Below are 26,382 nucleotides of genomic sequence, written 5' to 3' on the forward strand. Positions count from 1 at the left end.
GCATGTATGTGGTGTAAGCTGGATACCGTTAGCGCATAATATTCGATATTTTCTAATCGTAAAATTTTTAACAACGCTATTAGGAGTCCCTTAGGATACGGTTATATAATTTTGCCATTTTGATTTTTTTTATCATCAAATGGGACGAGAAAAGTAAATGAAATCATGAACCATCTTACCCCAACCTATAATATGCGAGGTAAATCTCTTTATAGCGTATATACCAGATTGGCGGTTTGTGACGTCATAGTCGTGTTTGTTCCAGCACAAAGAAATACCTTAACGTTGCTGTTAGTAGCCAATGTCAGAATACAGTAGAGTTAAATTGTAAGCGCAGTAAAACAGCCTGAATGGTCTGCTTTACAATGCTCGTCGATTCGCTCATTTGAGAATAAAACGGAACTATAAAAGAAGCCATTCTTTCGCTGGCTCGAAATTGGAAAATTCATTCAATTCGCGAAAGAATAACGCTTTGTGATTTGAAATAGTAAAACGTCGTGTAAAGGATACTGCCCTTTTATCGTTTCCTTTCATATGTGTCTTATATTGCTTTGCTAACACGGTATGTGGACGGTTACATGAAACAGTATGGTTGGTTAACTAGCTGTACGTGTTCGTATAGAAGTATTTTGTTCAACTGCTGTAATGATGTTACCATCATGGGTATTATGTTAAGGAACATTAGAGTGCACACTGTTTAACGTACTTTAGCTATATAGCCATGTAAGTACAACTATGGGTTACGAATGTATTTGAAAGGATACGTGCTTGAAATATGTGTTTGAACTGGATTGCATGTCAACCTTATATAACAGGATTAATACTAAGAATCTTTTTATACAAAGTGGCGCATACAAGGTAAGGAAGTTGTATGTTTTTATTTCGGAATGTTTATTTATTTTAAATAAAAATAATATTCACACACAAAGTTACGTACGGGTATATAGCTAGTAAGCAGGTACAAGGTGTTTGTATAACAGAAGCACCTGTGTTATAAAGACTGTCGTTGCCCTCTCATGCGATGGTAAATAACATTCGTTCATTCATAACTACATACCATTCTTTCTTTAGTCACTTTAGTGCATTGCACGCGCTACCTAAGACTTTGCTAGAATAAACTTCCTTTTTGATATAATTTATTTCACACACATATAATTTGTTCTGACTAATTTTTGTTATAATTATCGTTAAGTTGTTGTTTGTAGAGAGCTCTGTAGCCTACATTAAGTATGATACAACTAATTATAGTACCGTGGGGTAAGATATATACCGCTAGAAAATATAATTTCAAATATGTTCTTAGTTATTTTTAACAACGCTCTTTTAGAGTCGAGCATATGAGCATATGCGGTTTACATAATTCTGTAAATGTTCTTTGTTTAATACCAAATAAGGAGATATAAAATATTGAAAACATGGACCATCTTACCCCAACCTATTAAACAATAACGAGAGTCGCTGTCACGTTTCAAGGTATTTTTAAACCAGCCACTTTTAAAATCAATCGCCTTCTGCTATAAATTTAAACATTTTTTTCAAACCAAGTTTGGCGCTACCAATCGGTTTAATGTTTGTGCCACATACACCGCCGGGTGTCGCTCAAAGTAGAATAAGATATCCTAAAGGACTGCGATTTATAACAACAATTCGTGTTGTACATATGTGTAACGTTATTTTGAAACTTGTAACAGTATCACAGGCCTAATGTTAATGTTTGCAACTTTTAAAACACCAGGGATATTTTCGCATCAAGTTACCAGAAAAGCTATTTTTAATCTCAATTCCAAACAAGGTGAACTCAATTTACTGACGTAGTGAAATGGGGTGTGACAATCAATATGATTTGTTTGAAAACAAGTCGGAATTGTGACGACTGTATGACGCAACAAGCCTGTGTAGCAAACCGTGACTGGCCAGGTGTTTAGCATACGTGGTGGTAACGGATGCCTCATGTAAATACGTTGCACGATTACACGCTTCAACGTATAGTGGGTAGAATACGGTACAAGTTTTCATTAACTTTATTGACCCATTTGGTAACAAACACAGTTTTTTAAAAAAATTTATAAAAGCGTATTCTACGACTCTAAAAAACGTTGCTAATTTTTTAAATCCCGATTAAGAAATATGAGATAATGTGGGCTAACATTTTCCACCTTACCCCATAGTACTACTATATGTACATTTATTAAGTCGTGAATATAGTTTAATAACTCAAAAAGGAAAAAAAAAACAGAAAAAGTAAGTGTATTTACGTTAGTATGTATTTTGATTCCAAAGCCTTTGTCCTATCAGTTTATTTAACTTTATTTTTCGACCGGTAGACGGCGCAAGGGAGCAACTCTAAATATCAACAAATCTTTACACATCGAATTGTTGTCGTTTTCCACAAAATTGGTCAATATCCGCCAACTTTTATTGAGACAATGAACATTAGCTGATACACAGCTGTTTGTGCAGACTATGTTTATCATTCTCCAACTCTAAGCTAATAGTTACACGCAAGGAAATGGGTTTCCAAACACTAAACAATGAAGGAATGACTAACACGCTGCTTGGGCGAGTCCAATGCTGAACGTAAAGAGTAATCTAATTACATATTTCGCTACCGAGTGACGTGATATGTAGAAAGTATACGATACGCCTTGTTTTCAAAGGCGGAATATTATTCGTTATGAAAGTAGTCTGTACTGCGCGGCCTTCATATTCATTGGACCTTAGCTTGGTTGCTGTTGCTCGCACAAATTAACTACAAGGTATGAGGTCCCAGGTGTGGAGCCGCAATTATGTTTCTTTGAAGCGGTTTTGACTTATATGATTTCGCCTGCCGAGTGTGCAAAATATCCTACGATGTGTAGAACTCGATACAAGAGGATTTGACACATAGTTAACTTGTTGTTTAATCTTTGTTGGTTTATGTTTGTTGGTTGGTAATTGCAAATAATCCCTAAAAAGCCTCTATTGCCAGTGCGTCTATAAACTGCAAACATTACCAAACGTACGAAATACTTAATTTTGGACTAGGCGGTTGTATTGTAGGTAGGGGTAGGGTGGTCAATGTTTTCATTCTATTTTATCGCATTTAGTAGTATATACAAAGAATAAATACAGAAATATATAACCACAACTCGAAAAGTGCGTTAAAGGTTTAAAAATATGGGATATTAAGTGCTACCGATATCCATCTTACCCCACAATATTATACATAAGTTAATCACCTTGATTAAGCTTAGGAATATGTGCCATAATATATAGGCTCGCAATGTCGTTATAGAAGAGACCACTCAATAGTTTTAGTTCAAAGCTTCGTGGCGGCAGACTGGCTTTATAAAAGATCGGTTGGAGGCGGAATTTCTTTTCCATAGATAAACTAGCTACGTTGAAGAGGCCTCGAGTGGGTTATTAAAACCAAAGATATCAAAATTTGAACCTGGGATCGTCTTCCCACGACGTGGAGCAAATGTAATAATTACTTCCCTATGCGGGGTCGTATGTGACCTGCACGGTGACCCGTATCCTAACTTGCCTAACTGTTAAAAGCGTGAGCATTTTGCCATGGAAAATGCGATGGAAAATTGTATCTCGAAACTCGTAAATACATTTGCAATTCGTAAACGCCTACTAAAGGGAAAAACGGTTTTAACATGCATTGTAAAAAGATGTAAAAATGGCGTACTAAGTTTATTGCTTAAAAAGCATTTTAAAATCGTATACCTAAGAACCTGTCGATCAACTAGGAGTGTTCGTTAAAGAGTTGAGCACACGATGTGCACGAGAAGAAATCTTTACAGGCTACTGGGTTTAATACTTTAGAAAAAGTCAGATTGAAAATGCGCTTCTGACTACCTGGTGTACGAGATGATAGCTAAAGTGTCAGGTGTATTGAATCAAGTTTTACTATTAAAACTTAAGCTTCCAATTTACAGCAATAACTAAAGCACTTGTAGGTTTATAACACAAAGGTTTTGTATCGTACTTGCGTCATTGGTGCTTTATATAAATTCAAAATCCTTCGCATAAAGTAGCTATCTCGGTTTAGGAAACTATGAGGCCACCAAGTTCCAAGGAGGGAAGAGACATCAGGTTTCGTGGCGCCCGTTTTATTGGAGACATGCTGCGTTCGAAGTCTGTGTCGGCAAAAACGCTTTGCCCAAAATCGCTTTTAAACCAGGAACGAATTTCATGAATTAAGTTTGGTCGCCGCAAAGTCTCAGCCTGATTTGAACAAACGGTTGTCAGTTTTTGGTGGCAGGCGCTTACGTCTCGATCAGCAGTCGCTGCAATTATACAACCCTAAATGTAAACAGTGCGTATAATACGGTCGACGACCTTAGCGATAGTTTCAAGTTTATAAGGTTTGCACAACTGTGGTTTATAACCTGTATTCACATTTCGACACTTTTGCAGCTTAAGTAACGACTCTGCTGGTAAATATTCACTACAGAACAAATTGAAATGGTAGCAACCGTTAACATATAGGGTTACGCGGTGTTGTTGCGAGTGGCCCACTAATAATATATAGTAGGATGGAGACGGGCACATTTAGCACATAATAAGTATCATGATCGTGTTTTTAAAAAATTACAACGGTATATATACTGGCTCTCAAGAGTAGATTGAAATGACAAATAAAATAACCGACTTAGAAAACGAAAAACTTTAAACACAACCCCAACCCCCACAATACGTCACTGCAGGTAGATCACGTGACGACGTGGTTACCACGTGGATTCTCACGTGACCAAACGTTTCTTAACGGCTTCATACGTCACAAAAGTAGAGTTGTCGCACGCGATTTCATTTATTCAGATTGACTCATTAGACTTGGTGTATAAACAAATACTTCATTGAGAGTTTAATATGTATTTATATACTGAGAGATAAAAAAAATGACACTTGTGAAAAATTATAAAAAATGACACGTGTGAAAAATTATAAAAATGACACATGTGAAAAATAGATTCAAACCATATAACGTACTTCAACTGTATTTAATAAACAAATAAATGTATGTCTAAACGCTTGTTTACCAAATTTACGTTTGATATTTAATACCGTGTTCGAAGTAATAATTAAAAAATGTACATGTAAGTTCTGTAAATATTCTTTGCTTACTATTAAATGGGGCGAGAATATAAAATAAAATCACGAACCATCTTACCCCAACCTACTATATATAAATCGTACACTTGATATATAAACCCTTAGACTCCCTTTCTGATTCTATTTTTAGCATTTGATAAAATTCCAATTCTGATTGGATCCTGCCCCACCGCGGCACTTTATTACGTCACAGTCGATTGCAAACAAAGAAAGCACGAATCGGAAATGTGGCCAACGTAGCGTGACGGTCGTTAGACGAACAACCGACCCGCCCATACGTTTGTATGTAAGCTGGGCTACAAAATGGCGTCGCCCAAAATCAGCAATAAAAACGATAAACATAATAAGTAACAAAATATTGCAGATGAAGTGCACCAAACGCGTAACCGATAAAAATCAAGTCAAACGAAAAGCGTTTTATAAAATATATATTTATTTTACGTAAAATGTTGTAAACCGTCTTTGCAAACAAGCAATAAATGAAATAATGGTTTTGACATTAACGTGAGTATGTTTTTTTTACATAACTTCACGTAACGACGTTTCGACGTCATATACAGAGTTGTCTTTCAGGGTGAAATGGCACTTACCAAAGTAAAATAGAACAATGTATATATTCTGTTATTAAGTTTTATTATTGTTTTTATGTTTTATTTGGGGGTTTCGGTATATTTAAAATGAAGTGGTAAATTAATTACAATCGAAATGTGTACGCCTATAAAAGGTCTTGTCCTAAACTTTTTATACAATGTGCTTTTATCCAGTCAACAATACGATGTTATGTGCTCCAGTCGATGCTACAATTGTTACAATATGTAGTATATGACGTAACAATGCACATTGTTAACAATAATCTTTTAAAGCCGATCGCATTTTCAATGCCTAGCCCATATAATAGGCACGCGCTGAGCCAATTTGTAAAGCCTTTATTAGCGATAAACAAAAATGACAAGAGCCACATAATGCTGATTGTTCGAATTCAATAACCGATTGTCTTGATCAAGGCAAGACATCTTTTATGCTTATTGTGAAATAATGGACATTCAACACTAACAATATATACACACGTTTGTCTTCTATTCCTTATTTCCGAGCCCACAGTCGTGGTAGTAGTGCGATACAGCTATGCAGTAATCGTTATATATTCATGGTATATACGGTTTCAGCTAATTACAGAACACCAATGAAGTAAGACAGTTCAATGAAATTAAGCAACGGTAAGTTGTATTTAACATTTCAGAAAACAGTTGTATAGAAGTATTGTGGGGTAAGATGGGTGCCGTTAGCGCATTATATCTTCTATTTTCCTGGTCGTTTTATAATCGTATTTATCTTTTGTTGTATTAAACTTTTGTTAAAATAGTTTTGTAAAACTTGTTAACTTGTTTGTAAGTAACTTTACGGATTCGACATTTATAGAAATTATATACTTTTAATGTCAGGTATAGTCGTGCATTAATTTGACCAAAAACGAAGCGTAACTATTGGTACTTGCTGTTCAAATTAAAATCCATTTTACACTAGGCAGCTGCATTGTTAGATATGGTAAGTGGTCGGGATTCGTAGCTACGAAAAAAATTGATCTGTATTTTCATGGTGCGTGTACGGGCGTACGCCTCACAGATTGTCTATTTTGTTTTCAGTCTCGATATGCCAAACCCTATCTCGGTTCTCATTGGCCAGGGCTAGCGTTGGGTCACGGTATACGTCACGGATCATAGAAATAGTAAATAAGGAAGCCGTCGACGTGAAAGCTCGCACAATATTTTCTTTACCGAGTCTCTACAAACAAAAGCAATCCAAAATAAAAGCCTTGTTTTCCCGGGGTTGGAAAAACGTTGCGTGGGCGCTTTTGGTCGATATATGTGGTTTTATATTGGAAACGAACCATGTGCACACTGTAGACTGTAGAGCTTGTATTGTACTGCTGTGGGGTAAGATGGATGCCGTTACCACATTATTTCCCATATTTCCCAATCGCGTGTTTAACAATTAACAACGTTCATTTAAAGTCATTAGAAGACGGTAATACCTCTGTGTTTCTTGTCTTACTAACTATACCAAAATCAACCGCAATGTTCGATCTTTGATTGCTAAAAGATATTTTTCATTAGGTTTGAAAAAATCTTTAGCGAGATCGGTTTTAGCGATTGTTTTACACATCAAGTTGAAATGAATACACAGGACAAAATTAAAATCGTTTTTAATTTAAGGTCGTTGTGCAGCGTGCCTTGCAGTTAGGACCTCACACCTTAATGCCCATTACTCTGCTACAAGAAAAGTTTTTCATTTTGGGCTTTTGGTAATATGTAGATTCGTCATTCAAAATGTTTATATAAATCGGTACAGATTTAGAAAAGCTGTAAAATAAAATGTTTTTGTACTAAGGTAAGGTTGAATAAAAATGCTCATCTGGTTAGCCGTTTAAAATTTTCACATAAATCCTGAGATAGTGAATAAAGGGTTTTATACTTTCGTTTCGTGGTAAGAGTGAATAAAAACGCTAAAAATTGGTTAAAAAAAAACAAAAAAAGATCACAAATGTAAAAATTAACCACAAGCTTTCCAGATGAAACAGAAGTCGGCTTCAACCCTCTGTTTTATCAAAGGCAACTAATGGGAAGCGGTTTTCCCACGTAATTCCGACGCTTTTACCTGTCGCTAATTCGGGCGGGTTTGTTGTAGACGGTAACCATGTTAACTATACGGTGTACCTTTGTTAACGTTTCGAAGGTAATAATACAGTACGGGTAAGGTTACCAAGACACTAGATACCGAGGCTACGGGACCTTTATTTACAGCTTCCCTATGAAAGTTGTCAACAGTGTTGCCCGACTTTTTTTTCAGTGTTGCACAATTAAAATTGTCGGTTAAATAAAACACGTTTTTTTGGTCAGTTTCAACTCAAAATTTCAGCCCAAAAAAAAACGAAACGTTTGAAATAAAGACGTTGGTATCGTACATGTATATGGGCTGTACTGTTCTTACTAAAATTGACAAAAAATGAAATATTCTTTGCTTTGCTTATCTGTATACAAATGTTGAAACTGCAACCCTCCTTTCTGTCTTTAATTAAAACAAGTTTGTAGTTCGTATACACATATGAGCCATTTGTTCGTGTCTAACTCATATTAGCCCAATAAACTATGGCTGTATATGACATTTTAAGCGTTGGTAAGGTAAACATAATAGTGTTGTACGAATGCGATGGATAAATTGCGTAAGTAGGGCTTGAAAAACGTCATATAGCAAGGCTAGTAGCTTCTAAATGTTCATTAAAGCGGCGTGAGCAACAAGCTTAAAACACCTCGCGTATATAGAAAGGTACAGTCGCTTGTAGTAACCGTGAAAATGTAAACCAAGCTTCCCGTGTTTGAAAGTCGATCTCATTAAGTGAAAGCAGGCTTGCAACATAATACCGACGGTGTGTTGATTAGGTTTTAACACATTTGTCGCACAACGAGTGCTTTAGAAGCGCTGATCCACGGATGGGAACTGTTGACTTGGAATCCTGTACAGCAACAGACGCGGGCGTCGATGTTTTAGTGTTGCCAGATCGGTTTTCGAGTTTCCATCCCACATGGGTAAGGTCCTTGTCAGAGGACCTGGGATTTTGGCCAGGTTTGGTCTATTACCCAAACATCTATATAGACTCTAACGATTTCATTTTGACTTCACTAAAGGTGACATTTTTTAAACCGAAACGTTTAAAATAAAGAAAATCGTATCATATTTAGGCCCTGTTGAGTTGGTATTAAAACTAACCAAACACAAGGTTGTAGTAATAAAACCACCAAACAATGCGTTTAACGGTGAGTTAAAATTTGCTTGTTTAAAATAAACTAATGGTCAATTTAAACTAAACCGTTTTAGGCAAACCAAGCACAATGAGTTAAAACAGTTTTGCCAAGCAAGGCAACACTGCATGGGTACAAGACGGACACACGAAACCAGATCCCCGACCAGTTGTAATTTGAATCCTTTTTTACGTTAGTTGTGCGACACTCTGCCTTGTTACGAAATAATTGAACACTTTCGTTCGGGAATTTACACAAAACAAAAGCATCCGCGTTTTAAGACGACACCGCTGCTGACAGCTCTGATGAAAAAGTTCCGGACCTAGCTAGGCGATGACGTCACACTATGACGTAGACTCTGACGTATATTCCGTGAAAGCGGAAAATGTGTTTGTTGGATTACAATATATACATAGCGCCGATATGTCTATAAACCACATACGGTAGCTATGTTTGTAAATAATGCTGTTAAGTTTAATATATAGTAGTGGGGGAAGATGAGACACCTTTTCATTATCTTTTCTCGTCCTACTTTGTAGTATAAACAAAGAACATTCAAAGAATTGGCCGCCAAACCCTGTTTATAAGCAAAATGTTTTTCATTTTATGTTAGGATTAAAATTTTACTCAACATGGAGTAGAATTAAGTCAAAATTATCCTAACATTTTTTTCCACAACTCATCTGTAAATCAAACAAACACACAATATGAATTGAAATCGATTTTTAAGAATCCGCTTAAGAGTTTTAATGGATCAGTCGGTCGGGTGCTGGTTATAATACACGGGATACATGCTTTAAATTGAGGTGAATCTAGATGCGTCTCCTGGGTGTCTTTGTAGAGCGCGAAAATCGCGTGAGAACAATTAAAGATTCGCGATTGGGGGCGCGACCGCGTGCTCGAATGGATTTCGACGAAACGGAGCGATTAAGTCGCATTGTAGGTTTTTCTACCTGAAAGAGCTACTGGAAATGGACTAAATGTTCAGAGAGTTTTTTATGAAATCGAAAAAAAATATTCTCGTTAATTGTTGTGAATTAAAAGTTTGCCAGAACACGTGTAAAAAAACAATATGTGTAATATTTTATGTAGAGGCTATCAAAGAACAAACAAATCATAATAAGAAATTAGCAGCAAACGACCGGCATTAAATATGATTCGTTTTGTTTTATGAAATCTATAAATCACATACATCCCTTTGTATGTCTGTCTTAAACTTAATCAAGCTATTTTTTATTCGACCTTTAACCTAATCCCACATTGTGGTTTTCTACACATAGTCCCCAGTGCGTCAGAGTCTGCACATTTAACAAGAAGCACCACAATCGGCAAAGGTCTACTTTGGCAAGAAATTGGATAGTGTTAATAAGGTGGCAAGGCCTAAAAACGCCAATTACCCGTCCGTTACTACAGATAACCGACCCCTTTTAATCGCCTAGTTGCCAAAATCCTGATTGAAGCGACATACGCACAAGATGACTTGGTTTGGTGACGTATGGATCACTCAGACTATGGTAGCAAGTTACAATCGTCCCCAAAACTTAAAAACCGCGATAAAAATGACGGATGCGATAATCCCTTTTTAACCAAATTAGGTGAAAGGTACTAAATTAATTTTCCGTTTATACATTTAAAAACAATATTAAGTGATAACTCATATAATCCTTTCCTCACGACTCTAAGAGCATCGTTAAAGAATTAGAAAATATGAAATAGTACGTCCTTACGGTATCCATCTTACCCCACAGTACTATATAAAAATTTTTACTCAAAACACTGTGTGTGAATTTTGTGATAATATATATGAGATATTTAAAATATTATGAGACATCCATTTCCCCCATGGTACCCTATATGTGTTTTATAGTCGAGTCATGCACCAGTTAAGTCAAGAGCCATACTCGATGTTTTTCAATTGTCTTGACCAACTTGAAGTCATAGTGACACTTGGTATAAACTGAATATGATGTCGTAGGGTGGAGACGCTTGAATAAACTAAGTAGTAGCTTGTTTGCTTAATAGAGTCGTGGTCTATGTATGTGGAGAATGCGTAATAATCGTTTTGCGCCGACAGGGTTGGATTAAAGACAGTCTTGGCGCCGAAACATTGGATTACGCCGGTTTAGGCTGCGAGCTAATGAGACCCAAGTCACATCGCGGGACGCGCGGGTCGTTTGTGACGTCATAGGCGACTGCAAAGCATTCCCACGGCCGCGAACGCGAAAGACAATAGAATCGAATTAACCCTGCGCGATTTGCCGCGATGCGGCCGTACAGGAACAAGCGTGACCCTAATTTCGTAGCACCGCTTCAACCATGGGAGATCGACGATTATAAAAACGTCCCGCCGCAGCAGGAGGCCGTTCCGCCCGCGGACGAACACCGGTGTGCCCGAGCTGATTTTCTTTGTGTTACCATAGAACACGTAAGCAACAGCGGCCTATGTGACGCAATAATCTGCGTTTGTTTTGCTCAGCAGGATCGTGATGCGGCCGCGAAGGCTTTCGATTAAAACTTCGTTTATTTTACCTGAGGACAACATTTATAACTTAAAAACATACTTTTGTAGAATATATTTAATACTTTAGGGTAAGATGGATACCGTTAGCACAAAATATCTCCAAATGTCCTCTGTTTATAAACATGATACTATACTACACTTTAAATCGGGACAAAATCGTATTTAGTTAAAGTTTGAAATATTCGAAATACAGTTGACATTTTAACGAGTTTCGGCCAAAATGATTTATTTCCCTCGGCTACTGGGAGTACATGTTCTCCCAGCGATTTTACGCCTGTTGGTTTTAATGTGGGAACTACACACGAGTTTGCTATTGTTTAACTTTAAGCTGGTTGTTGTTTAATGAAGACATCAACAAAACAAAATATATCTTGCAATAAAAAATCTTTTTTTTACAAAATGAAATATATTTTTAGCAGACAATTATAAGTTTACGCCTAATTTCAGAAGAAAAAATAGATATATCACCTGCAAAACACAACTATTTTTATTTTTTGAGTAACCATAATTTATGTTTTTTTTGTTTACTTTTTTTATTAACAGTAAAACAAATAAAGGCATCCACAAAAATACAACTTTGCTAAATCGCAATTTACAATTTTAAACAGCATTCTAGTTAAATGCTTCCTAAATCGAAAATTTATGTTTATTTGGCTAATTAGTCGTCCAAAAACATCAAGAAACCATAATATTTGACTTTCTATTGTCAGATATAATGAATAGGCTCTTATGTAAACATTATATTGTGAAAGTGAATCATAATAGAGTTGAAGGTCGTTTAGGAATAAAGCCACGCCACTCAATACATTGATACAATAGTTATACAACTTAAAATGGGAAATCCTATTGTATTCTGCTATTTGATTGCGAGACTTGACTAGTTAATAGGGTTCGCAACCCCCGTCTAACAATACTGTGAATGAGAATGCTCTCTTACTACGTCACAATGGCGGCTTGGTGATCAAAATATGGCAACAATGACATCACAATCAAAGCAAGAGCACTTGGCTGGCGGCATGACAATACGAAAGTGTGTCGGATATATTGTACAATGCCACTACGACAAAAGCCAACACTGCTTTAAAGTTATTATTATTTGCCACCAGGCAGTCGTTCAAATGGTGCTAGGCCCACACTGAACAATAGCACAACAATACATATACCACATAAGGCCTCTTAAGGCTGGGAAATTTAGTATTTACATCAGTTAATTCAGGTAGAACAAATTTATGAACTAATCGGTGTCTTAGTGACCATTGTGTAAGCGGGAACAATTTGTTTACAGTTTTGCACAATTACGTATCCAAGTTAATTTTTAAAACTTCAAAAATGTTTTAAAAATTTGAGCTATAAGAAAAATATCTTTTAACGTATTTCATGGCAAAGGTATTGTTTCTATAAGGCAGACTAACAGTCTAACTGATCATAACTAAAATAAATATTTAGATAGTTGGCACGCAGGCCAAATTTTAATGTACTTTTGATCAAAGGCACCGAAATAGGGCTTGGTACCTTAATGCAAACTATATACCTCGGACTAATTACACACTTGTATGTTTTTGGCGAAAAAAACGGGATTATGGCTAAAGGGACACAGAAATGGAATGTAACTTGTAAAATGTGGAATTGTACAGCCGTTTCAGGCCCTTGTTATTCTAGCCTGGCGTCTTTCGCTAAAATAAGCACATAGTCACAACATAGCGTGCCCGAGGCCTAATATTGTGGTATTCCAAGGGGCTAGCTTGGGCATGCCTAATGCCTTTCATACACTAGTTATTGTCAACTGTTTGCCCGGGCGTGCTCATAGACCTGGAGCAAAAATGGTAACTCCCAGTGCAGCAGAGAATGTCTTTAACATTTAAGATTGATTTAAGATTGATAGAACTTGGTTAGGTAACGTGTCAGAACTTGCAAAGCTATTACAAAATTCCAGCCCACGTTACAAAAAAGTCTGTTTTGGATAAATTATTTCACATATGTAACCCCATAACGTCTTACAAAATATGTGACTTGTGTATCCTCGCACGGTGGGGCGACGACAGTCGTTATTACACGAGTGTTCCGTTTCATATACTTCGTACCCGCTTACGAGTTACCACACATGTAACTTTGTGGTGTATATTTTCTTGGTAAATAAATGTCTTATAAAAGGTCTTAATATTTTCCAGATAGATATGTACGAGCACCGAACCCGGAGCATGACAGCGCCACACCGAACAGGTGAGCGGGTCAGACTGTGTGTTGCTTCATTACAAACAACAACACGCAGAGTTAAATCATTATGAGGTTAAGAAGTGTCTTCGCCAAACAGTAAAACAAAAACAAGCAAACACCGAACGTCTGCGCGAGACCTGGACTGAACAAATTTAAACTCTCGGCCGAGAATTTGTGTCATGAAATAGCTGTGTTTTGCCAGGAGGTTGCCGCGCGAGTGTTAGCTTTTCGTCTTAAGGTGCATCTCCCAAACTGGGACGGCTCGATTTCATGTTCGAAAATGATAACGTCCATTGTCCTCTGTAACAATAGAATCGTTCTAAATAACGATAGCGACTTTAGCTTATCTATGCTGGAACACTACGCTGGATCTAATGTCCAGTAGCGAGTTTTCTAATTCAGGTTAACGGCTTCAGTTCCTGTGATAAGTAACGAGTCTGATATTAATTTTTGCTTCGTAAATTTCAAATTTCAATACATACAGACTTACGATGAACCAAACTGCTATAATAGATGATGGTCTATGTTTTATTTTATCACCCCATTTAATAGTAAACAAAGAATATTTAAAGAATTGTAAAACCGTATCCTTACTATGGAACGGTATGCTAACGGTATCCATCTTACACCACAGTACTATAAACCAACATAAACCTCTGTTTTGAACAGTTAAGCAAAAACAATTTTCACATTTTCGGTGCCTTTGTAGCATCCATAGTTTTGTAATGTTTAGAAAACGACATTTCTCCTAAACCGGTTTGGATTGGTTGTACTAACATGATGTCCCTTCAAGACAACAAATGTAATAGCTGATGTCTTTGCGGTATACGGTTTGATGGCATGAGGTAATGTCTGTTTTCAATCCCCCAATATGGGTAAATAACCGGCCATAACAGCCGAAGCATGAATTGCAAGCACATATAGCGTGATATGGGCCAATACATGAATACCATTCGCTGTATTTCATTTTCACGGACAGTCAGTAATACGGAAGCATCGTATACCCACGTCTGAATCATTGGGTATGAGGAGTGTCGTCTCACGACACGGACATTAGTCACCTGGGTTTTATTAAACTATCGCTGCTTCAGAACTATAGGGTAAACTTTGAAGTCTGGTTGTATGTTACCCCGCACCCCGCAATTGGTATCGTTTACATCATTCATTGAATGCAAAATCTAATGTTTTATTCATTGCTGATTGACTGACAAAACTACAACCATTGATAATGGGACAAGTAAGGATTAATGGTATTACATTATTAATGGTAATGATACGGTTTGCTGAGACCGGCGACTCGTGCAAGGACCTTTATTAAGGATTTTATTAGGTGCTAAACGAGGTGGAATTTGGTATTGGTTTTGTCAAACGGTAAGGGGAATTTCGTTCAGAAAACTAAACAAGTTTTAGCCTTTTATAAATGATGTGACATAAGAACTGTGGTGGGCCAGGATGGAGACCTTTAGCACATAATCCAATATATTTTCTAACCGTGTTTTAACAATTAACAACGCTCTTTTAGAGTCCTGAGGATACGGTTATGATAAAAGCAAAACACGGACCATTTTATCACAACTTACAATAACGAGTTTAAATCAATTAAAACACGAGACAGGAGAAATTCTACACGACTTCAAAATGTAACATAACCAAAACTATAGTACAGTCAGCCTGGCCTACGTAGGTTTTTGTACAATGTTACACCGCCTACGATCTAGCCCTAGGGCTAGGAAATACCCGTAGGGGTAAAGGGGCCTCGGGGACGACTGGGCTTGTTATTATTTACACAAGTCCCATGAAGCGTTGCGTGGCCTGCCTCCAGTCGTGAACCAGTTATCCCTCTCACGCAACAAGGTATGCAGCACCCAGTTAACGGTTTGATGGATTGGTGTCGTGGTGGTTAAACTGATTTTGATATAAAGCATATATTAGGGTGGGAAAATGGGACACCTTTTCATTTTATTTCCATGCTCATTTGGTAGTAAACAAAGAACATTGAAAAAACTATAAAAACGTTTAAAATTTGTTGTGAAATACACTATATTTCTTTTTATACAAGTTTAAACGCTCGCATGTCAAATAGTTCGAATTTTATTGTAGAACTCGGGCAGTTGTGATGTAACACGTGAATTGGATTCAGCATTCGTTCCTTAAACCTATGAGTCGGCAAGGAAGCGATCTGTCAAATTAAATCGAATCTTTCAGCGCTCGCATCGAGACATAGCGATACTGGAAGCGTCGGAAATAGAATAGTGGGGTTGATGACAGGTGAAAACAGAATTCGTTGCGCAAATTACGAAATATTTTGCGCTGGTTTTATTACACAACAATTTTCTCAATAGTGGGGTCGAAATTGATGTTTGCATTTTGTTGTAGGGGTTGTACATGCGGGATACGCTCCGTGGTAGGCGTCTATGGTATACAGTCGGTGTAACTTAACGACAAATATAGAATACGTTGTGTTCGTTCATTGATGGTCTTGAGTTGCACGATTTCCCGTCGCAAATGAACCGTTAAACACAACTTGGCCCGAAGCAGGCATGGCAGAAGTCGTCGTAAGTAGGCTGGGGTGTCGTGGGGCCGCGCGTCGTCATGCTAAAACCGACCGAGCAGAGCGTAGGCAAAAGTAAGCATCTGAATTGAGTGAAACGCGACGAAAAAAACGGTGGTACTTGTCGGTTTGTCCGCGCTGAAACCTAATAACTGGCTGCGCGTGTTTTCTAGGATGTCGAGTGTTCGCGGACACTTGAACACTTAGATATCTACATGCTGTCGTTGCTTTGGTTGGTTTTACACTGGATTTGTATTGCTGGTGTTTTGCTGTAAAGCCAGAGTTTGTAACCATATAGACATCGTATATTTGTAATGTAGTATTCCTAGTTTTGAGTATAGAGCTCGCTATTTAGTTCTGTTGTCAGTTTTAAGTGTGTTAAGGCAAGATACATAAAGAAACAAAGTCTTTATCTATCTTGTCGAATAGAGTAACGAAGATGAAATTATTAAAAGTTTAAAAACAAGGAATTAACAGCAAAATGACAGTTGGTAAAACACGCTATGAATAAACTGTATTGAAAAACATCAGGAAATCGTTTGGTTTGTGTTCAATTTGTTTAATTTAGAAGTTTTGTATTGTTAGTATAATGACTGTTGTCTGTACACAACACGTGTTGACCACTATAGTAGTGTAGTAGCCCAATAACAATTACTGATGTTCTGCGCATAAGTCGCGTGTGCTTTACTGGGCATTCATGCCGGTAGAATTAACCATTCATCGTAAAAGAACAAAACGGTCTATTCTGATCCGTTCATTGAGTGGCTTATGAATTGGCAAAAGTGCTTGTAAAGTCGGCACTGAATGGGCGCTGCCTTTGTTACTGACAATGTGCATTCATGACGATAGTTCCGAAAGGTGTGGAAGTAAAATACACTGTTTGTGTTCATACTACGCATTCCGAGGAGGAATACCTTTTTGATACGCCATGTATGCTTGATTTTTTTTGACAAAATTAAACATTACAATTATTGGAACGACCACAAGGTTGTTAGTTTTACACTTTGTTGATATTTTTGTATGGGTGTTATACGTTAATGGGGATGTTATTGAAATATAGAGTTGTGTAATTGTAATTGTGCGGTTTCATGTTAACGCTTAAAACAGTTTTCTTTCTAAGCTGGTGTTTTGAGTTTTAGGTATATATGCTAAAGGTTTAAGTATTGGGTTATGAGTTTTGTTATTCGTTTCTTTTTTGTAAATATAACTTTTGCGGGTTTTCATATTTTTCGATTCGTATAAAATCGAATTCTGTCTTATCATGAACCGACCACGTTTTTCGCTGATTCGAAGTCGTTTAGATGGTTGCTTTAGGGAACGCTGGATCCCAACGAAAAGAAAAAGGCGACGTTCGCCTCCGCGAAGATAAGTCGTAGCGAGAGAAAGGTCGTTTGTAGCGCAATAAAGGCAGCCTGTGAGATGCCTACTTCATTCATTCTGCCTTTTGTGACTTCATAGTGGCATTGTGAGCTTCTATTCAGGCATTGTCTCCAAGAAAGTTATGAGTCCATAGATTATAAGACCTCTTCTATGGACAAGCAGAACAATTGAATTACAATTGTTAAAAACAATCGTAAATTGTAGACCGTAGTTTCAATAGAATTAACGCGAGAATATTTCTGGAGTAAAAAGTCTGAAATAGAAAAATAGGGACCATTAAAAATTGTCAGCCGATAGCCAGAATATGTTACAAGTCAACTGTGATTTGTGTTTGAAGTTTTTTAAATTGATTTTTAACTGAAACTTCTACTTTACAGCGTTTGGAATCAAGTAAAGATATTTAATTCAATTCTTGCGAACATTCGCCTAAAGTCTCACACGTCATTAAACTGGATTTTGTAGCTTACAAAAACTTCTCCGTCCCTACTCCACCGGGGTTCCTGAAAGAGCCATCTCAGAACGACTTCATGTTAACCGTTGACCACAACCCAAACTGGATGCAGATCCCATACCCGACCTCAGGGGTTCCTGTGATACCAAGCAATGCACATTTGCCTCCTCCAGCCCCAATTGCCGGATCGACGCCGACCTCTGGCTCGCAAGGCGACGTGAAACCATACATCGGGGAAAACGGTCATCTCGGCGGGAGCATGACGCACTTAAGCCCGCCGATGATGAACCACGTTCAGGGAAGCCACAACCAGAACAACAACAATTCGTCCGCCAACAACAAAGTACCACAAGAGCAGAGAGTGAAACGACCAATGAATGCATTTATGGTAAGCGTAATTATATTTAATCTTTAATTTAGTGTTAGCATACGCCACTTAATATTCTCTTTAAATTTTATCCGTCCTTGAAAACAGGCTGTTAAAGTACGATATTACCAGTAATAAAATGTACAAGGGGAACTTAAAATGCCAAATGCCGACTGTAGCTTGGCGCATATATTTAAGCTGTTTTATTGGAGTCGGCACTGCTGGTCTGTGTGCTTGTAAACTCAGTGATATTACAAACCGCTGGGTTTACGATTGGAAGCATTGCTCTTTAATTAATGAACGTCTCGTCCCGTCAAATATTTCATAGACTTGAAATGTCAGTCAAACTTTAATACCTCCGCCCTAAAACAGACAATTCTCAGATGATTGTTTTAACCAATTTTATTTTCGTATAAAACGTTTACGGCCGAATCGTGGCTATGGGAGTATGTTTAAAGTTCGGCCTTGAACAGAACTGTAAACAGGCCAGGAATTTTCAATTCAGTTTTATTGCCAGAACATATATTTCACGAAACCACATAATACTGTCAATACGTTCCCGCGTTTTGGATCGTAAAGTTAACGTTTGGATTTGTCAGTATCGCAATTGGTGGATAGTTATATAGATAGTTAGCGCCGCAATGTTTTATTCATGGGGCACGCCGCTGCGGGTAAGCTGCCTGATATAATGAATGTAATGACTCGACTTAGCGACCTATTTCTTAAACTGTTTTTAGTCAAACTTACTTCCAAACCAACACAGTAATTCGTCGTCAGCATGAATATAAAAAAAACATTAACATTTTTCGATTTAAAATTAAAATGTATTTTGCGATTAACGACGCCATTTTGTTTATTCGATATCGCTGCTTCACGACGTCATGTGATGTGACGTCATAAACGATTCGTAGCGGTATTCTTAGAAGTAAGAAACAAACAAAATAATTATGGAGTTCAATTAAAGAAGTACGGGCGCGATTTTTCTTGAATGCGAAAATTGAACGCGCCTCAAGCGAGTTCCAGTCAAGCAATTATTTGATTGAACTCGCACGAGAAGTCTGCATCAAGTTGTAGAATACGAACAATGCGATTCTAGACACCCATTGTTTTAACAATTGCAACTGTTGTGAACAATGGCAATGGTTACGTTGTGGAATTGCATTGTTTCCAAAACAATGAAATCGAAGTTCGAGCGATAATTACATTGAAACAATTAACTGACAATGATAACACATACGCTACAGACATCTAGACTTTTGGTTAAGTTGTTTATGTCGATTTACAGGTGTGGTCTCGCGGGCAACGCAGAAAGATGGCACAGGACAACCCAAAGATGCACAACTCTGAGATTTCCAAACGACTTGGCGCGGAATGGAAAACCCTTTCAGACTCCGACAAGCGACCTTTTATCGACGAAGCGAAACGGCTGCGCGCTCTACATATGAAGGAACATCCAGACTACAAGTACCGACCACGCCGCAAAACGAAGGCGATCCTTAAGAAAGAGAACAAGTTTGGAATGGGCCCAGGTGGTATTATGGGCGGAGGCGCGGGACCACAAATGTCGGCTTCCGGTCAACGATCTCACATGTCCGCGGCACCGATAGATTACTCGCAATATTACCAGCACTCTATGATGGCGGGCTCGCAAGACCCAATGGCATACGGGGCGCCTTCTCCACACGCTTACCCGGCTATGGCAAACAGTGGAACTGCTGCGAACCGATACGAAATGTATTATCCAAGCTACAGTACTCCCACCACTTTACCCAGCATGAGTTCTCTAACCAGCCAACACAACAGCTACGCACAATCAGCATACAGCGTGGGTGGGTCGCCTGCATACAGCGTAGCACAAGCCCATACACCTACAAACTCTCTACACAGCATGGCGGGATCCCATCACGGTAGCAGCGGCGTCCATTCACCAGCTAACACCAGTCCAGGTGCTTCGTCTGTGACGTCAGCGGCTGCGTCATCAGGGGGAAGTCCCCTACACCAGCAACTACAGTCGATGCTACCATTACATTCACACCAACTGCCGATAAGTCAGATGTATTTGCCCATAAGCGAGCAGCAACCAGCCTCCGCAACCACACCGACCGATCCATCACATAGCCCTGGACTCTCCCGGCTTAATTCAATCGGTCCAGGCACCCACTACCCCATCTCTACATCTATGGGCCAGCTGCCTATGCACATGCCTGCGCATATGTAGGAGTTCGTCACCCAGTCTATAACACGAAGTTCAAAACATACACCTCGCGTGTAGAAGCCGCGCCAGCCGAGCACGAGTTGGAAAAGAAGCCTAGGATCTGAAACTAAAACCACAGAACGACCTATCACCATTGAAGTTGCGTATATTGTCTTTTGTTTTAATTTTCCGTCTAATTTAAGCTTTTAAACTGTGACATTGTACATAAGCTATACACATGTAGCTTTATAAGTTAACAGTCCAGCGGTGCTGGATTTATTTCGGGACTTTGCCCAGAAACGCAACTGCACCGTTTTAACTATCGCCGCGTTTTCTGCTGTACAGTTTTTAATTCGCCGTTTGTGCCTTTTAATATAACACAGTTTGCAACCCAGCCCCGTATCTTCAGTAAGCATCCAATCTTCAATTTGATTTCACTCACAATCTACTAAAACCACTGACTTTTATTTATTTCCATCTTGTGATTCTGCATATGAATGACGTATGTCAACGTGGCAGCACCAATATATTGCAGACTTAAATCAACTGTATATACACGTTACCTATTTGGAAGTTTTGTCCATTTCCAACATGATAATATTGCTAATTTTTGGCAAGACACAAACCCATTATAACTCGTTACGAAACTTTTGCGTTATATGATAGATGTTAGTCTTTTCCCTTTAGAATCGAAGTCAATTTTGTGTCTGAATGTTCTACAGTTATGTTATTATAGTTTTTTTCAAGGTAGATTTTACACCACCGCTTTTGTTTCAACTTTCTACAGCAACCTACTTCTGGGGTTGTCCACTTTACGAGCCAGTAGTGTAGCAAACCCACAGCGCTGTGCCACCACATCAAACTTTTGTAAATCCTTCGAATGTTTTTGCTTCAAATAATTTGTAAATTTATGATTCCGGTTCCCCATGCGAACGCTACAACCCACACATGCTGCAGCCTCAAAAAGGCTGTAGTATTGTCGATAGCTCAATCGTAACCACTGTCACTGTACAACGTAGCCTAAAACGTACTGAAATCCGCTCTCGAAAGAATATATACCGCGCTGGTTGTGAAACTAACAACTGTACATTACCACTAACCCACTTGAGAGCATTCAATTTTTCTTCTTGCGTTTTGCTGTTGAACGGCCCTGTCTAGTAAAATGTAGTGACCAATAAAATAATTGAAACCAATACTTTTGTGTTTTGAATCTGTATTTTATGAAAGTCTAGAAAGACAGTTAGAAGTTTGGGACAGTTACTATTTTGTATTAGAAATTAAAACACAAAATGAAAAACTTAAATCTATATTTAGTTAAATTTAAAAATACTTTGACTATATAGAACGACCACTAGAATTTGTACTAAGATAGAAAATACAAAATGGAGGTTATAGTGAAAAATACAAGAATTTTCAAGTCATTTTCAATACGAACACAACAGCCTATATATATTGAATGCAACTGTCAATTTTAGATTAGCTTTGATTTCACTGAAAATGGTTTCAGTATAAAAGGCCGTGACACAATGTACAAGCTTTTTCCCTCCCATTTGGTAGTAAACAAAGAGTATTTATAGAATTATAAAACCGTATCCTCACCACTCTAAAAGAGCATTGTTAATTGTTTAAAACACGATTAGCAAATTGGGAACATTATGTGCCAACGTTATATATCTTACCCTCATAATATTATATTTTAAACCGAAACACCTGGAAATAAAGATAACTATGTCATATATGTGTGCAGTTATATTTTTTATCAAAAGTAATTTGTCTAAGCTTTTGTAACTTTACACGATATTTGAGGCTGTACGAAGCGGTTATTCTCAATATATAAATTAGTAAGCCAGCCAAGCGTAGTAAACAGCGAGTTTCCTAAGTACGTTTTATAAACAGCGAAACCCAGACTGGGTTGTAGATTGCTTTGGATAACATACCATCGTTAATGTTCACGAAATAAAGTGCTGGTAATGTGCACTGTGACGTCATACCGTGACGGTAAACAGCGCTTCGTCGCGTTTTGTAGAAAGACATCGAAGATTTTAGGTCGGGGTAAGATGGAAACCGTTAGAGCACAATTTCTTATATTTCATATTAACAGATTTAACAATTAACAAAGTTTTTTTACAGCCGTGAGGAAACAGCCATAAAATTCTGTAAATACTCTTTGTTTACTACCAAACAAGACGATAAAAAAAATTGAAAACTTTCCCCATCTTACCCACCCTACTGTATAAAAGAGTTCACATTTAAAACAAATTAATTAAGCAAATTCATTCGATTTTGTTTTACAAATTAGGTGCCGATTGGCTTTTGTTTTTGACTGGCTTAAACACCCTTCAAATCTGCTTTATGTTAAGATCAATTGAAAAAAACAGAGAATTTTTATATTCAGTATCTGGGTGATGGTATAGTTGCATAACATAGCATGGGTCACACTTAGTAGGGGGTTATTATGTTAGGTATTATATGTAACTCGGTGTGGTTAATTTTCAACAGCAGATGTACGTATTGTCTCTACATATTGGCATGTAGCATTAATAAGCTTGTTTTACCTCGAATTGGCATGTAATCCAAAGTTAATTCCATCAAAACAAAAGACTTTGCCCCCCAAGGAAAAATATCGATCCTGTACACCGTCTTATTACAGCCAAGCTTTTGTTTTACGGAAGCGTAAAAATGGGCAGACGAATTTTTGACTTTTGAACAAAAAGGGTATTAACGCGTGTATTGATTCGTTTTATATATGGTTAATATTATGCAAAAACGCAATTAAAAGTAGACATGCGATTTATCCAAGGCGCCCTTTGGCAAAGACATTCTGTCATTTTACATTCATATAAAACACATAAGGTTGGGGTATAAGATAGTTAATGTTTTCATTCTCTCTTATCGGCTCATTTGGTAGTAAACGAATAATTTTGACACTAAATACATAACCGTATCTACACGATCTAAAAGATAATTGTTAATTGTTAATAACACGATTGGGAAATATGGGATATTATGGGCTAACGGTATCCATCTTACACTGTAAAACGAACACTTTATTTAAATAAAACTTAAATGAATCGTAAGAAAAACCGGTGAAAATACGACGCGATCACTAAATAACTCAAGCATTTAAAGCAACGTTAATGGAGTATATGTTCGTTTCAAGTGCGCTACAGCAAGTAACACGCGTTCCTACAGACGTATGAGCGGACCCACTCCGTTGCTCGAGGGCCATTACCGCTCAGTGTTCCCGAAGTAGTTAACCGCTTTTCACAATAATAAGATCATAAGCAACGCTTTATACAAGACATTGGTTGTAAGAATGCAAATATAACACAATAGACTCTAACTGCGTAAAAAAACTAATATAACCACAAAGCTACATACGTGGTAAATCATAAACGGGCACGAGGTGTATGGAACAGAACAGCCGTGTTATAACGCCTGTCGTTTCCCCGCCATGCAAGGATAAAACAAGTTTCATTCACTCAGTTATTAATAAAAGTGTTTTGATTTAACATGTACAAAATTACGAGGTTTCGTTTTTCCAGCAATGTAAATGCGTTTAAGAGTTGTTTGGGGTAAATGAGAAAACACGCTACACCATTTTGGTTTAGGAATACAAAAAAATGAGTTGTGTCGAATATAGCTAAAAAAGCATGTTGAACATAACTAAATTAGAATGGTCACATCACTGCTGAAATTACTCGTATACGACGAATGTTAATTCCTAACGCAGTGGTCCTCCAAATTAGTTCCCCATCGGTCGTGCTCCTAAGTACAGCTCAACTACTATGAGTGTCTTAAGACCGACAATTGAAAGCAAGTGTTGCCGAGTAAAAAATCTTACGGTTCAAGGTTCGACGTTGCTACCATATTGAGGGTATATGTCATTAGGCAAGACAGTTAAAGGAAACTGTGTAAACCTAACGATTTCTTAGGGGTTGTCGAAATGATTAGTCTTATATTAAATAAAATTTTCAAGAAAATGGTTAACCATAAAGTTACCTACGTGGGAACTTGTAAGCAGGCACGAGGTGTATGAATACCCGTGTTTTAACGACTGTTGTTGCCATGCCACAATACCTAAGTTACATTCCTTTATTCAGAAAAAACAAACGCGACGAAAAGCACTGCCGGCAACACTGAAAAGAAAGTGTCGCGACGATTCAGATTTTACGCGCGCACTGACACAAGCCACGAAACGGGCAGTAAACAGAGATGCGTTTACAATATTTGCTCAGCCTGTGACCAAATTAACTCGAAAGCTGGCTAGATGATTGTTTTAAGGCGAGGTCTCCTCAAACGGAATGTTTCCATGTGATAATATATGAAATAACTTTATATATATAATTTATGTTTTTCAAAGAAGTACAAGGATATATACTCGGTTACAAACGTCTTAATCGTGTTTTTACCAATTAACAACGCTTCTTTTAAGTCGTGAAGATACGTTTGTATAATTATTCTTTGTTTTCTACCAAATTGGACGGAATAAGAATAAAACATGGCCCATATTACCCCGAATATTTGGTACATATTGTACCTTTCGAAAAGTCGCACACCTTATGTTTATGAACCATATTATGCCCTCAATCAAACGTACCACAGTGTTATATTATCACTCTCTCACGTGCTTTTTGTTCTCACCACTTTTTACGGTAGTTGAATTTCCGGGCCGTGGGACAAGCTGTACGCGAATCACTGAAGCGCAAAGATAACGCAATCGACCAACACGTAGAGTAAAGGTAATGATATACACGTGGGTATATTATGGAGGATGAATTTAAAACATGGACAACAACGACAACTCAACTTCGTTTGAGTTTACTTTATGATTTGTTTTTTGAATGAAAAACTGTGGTGGATTCCGTGACTGGCCCTGATCAAGTGCTTATAAAGTTGGACGATTCTCGTAACGAAATAACAGTCAGTATCAAGGGCTACGAAATACAACACATAATAGACATTGCGCCCAAAATGGCATCGTTAGTCTCTTATTCTTAATCATTCCTACTGTGGCGAGTAAAATACTTTGTTTTACGTTATCTTTTATAACCCATAACAGAAACATAATATGGACTAATATAAAACATGGCCTTTTTGGTTGTTTGCTTTTAAATACAAACTCACAATAGTGGTTTCTCTTTATAATAAAGGCGTATTTAACAAGCAACACATTATGGGCTCAGGTTGTGGGCATTTAAGTAGCAACTGCAGTATGAGCAATTGGGTAGCGTCGTTTTCTCTGGTTCCCATATTCTATTGTTTCAGACACCGTTACCCATCGTGTGTTTCACACGGTTAAAAAAACGGGACAGCAATGCGTCATTCACTCTCACACGTTGCAGTTAGACGCCGAAGGCAGACACCTGGTTTCAACTCTGTATATGGTAGGAAACGTTCTACATGCTCTATATCTTACACACGTGGCAACGTAATATTTTTCTCGTATACTTTCTTTTTTTTTCAAGTGGCAACCGGAGTTGATTTAACTCGAATACAGGGCTTTAAACGCTTTATATTCTACACGTGGCGACAACGACAGCACTATTTGGCTATTTCGGTTATTTCATTTCGCACCCGAGACCTGCCATATTGCGTATAATTTAGCTTCGTTTTTTTTTAACTGGCAAACAAAACGCTGGTTTACGAAAGGTGCCAACACTATTTGTCACGTCATAGTCTTAATTGATTTCGTCACGAACGAAGATACCATGGAAGCGACACTGTTGCATCACAATAGATTTCCGCTCGAGTAGTCTACCTTGGGGTGGCTCGTGCAAGAAAGTGGAGTTTTATGACGAAAC

The 26,382-nt window shown here is 37.8% G+C and overlaps 1 protein-coding gene and 1 long non-coding RNA gene across 3 annotated transcripts; both read left to right on the forward strand.

Annotated features, from left to right (window-relative positions):
- Positions 1–374: 374 nt before the first annotated feature.
- On the forward strand, positions 375–15,328 carry LOC113475055. 2 transcript variants are annotated; one of them, XR_003396795.1, is made up of 2 exons: positions 375–858; positions 13,590–15,328. It is a non-coding gene; the product is annotated as an uncharacterized LOC113475055 (long non-coding RNA). The 2 variants fall into 2 exon arrangements; XR_003396796.1 differs by lacking the exon at positions 375–858 and adding an exon at positions 5,146–6,320.
- Positions 15,329–17,943: 2,615 nt separating this feature from the next.
- Positions 17,944–21,771, forward strand: soxB1 (HMG transcription factor SoxB1). Its single transcript, NM_001128858.1, is given in 2 exon segments — positions 17,944–18,405; positions 19,670–21,771. Coding segments are annotated over 2 exon segments (1,245 nt in total). The 5' UTR covers positions 17,944–18,093; the 3' UTR covers positions 20,603–21,771.
- Positions 21,772–26,382: the final 4,611 nt, after the last annotated feature.

The sequence above is a fragment of the Ciona intestinalis genome, chromosome 1 (genome assembly GCF_000224145.3).
Source record: "Ciona intestinalis chromosome 1, KH, whole genome shotgun sequence".
In the NCBI taxonomy this organism is placed as follows: domain Eukaryota; kingdom Metazoa; phylum Chordata; class Ascidiacea; order Phlebobranchia; family Cionidae; genus Ciona; species Ciona intestinalis.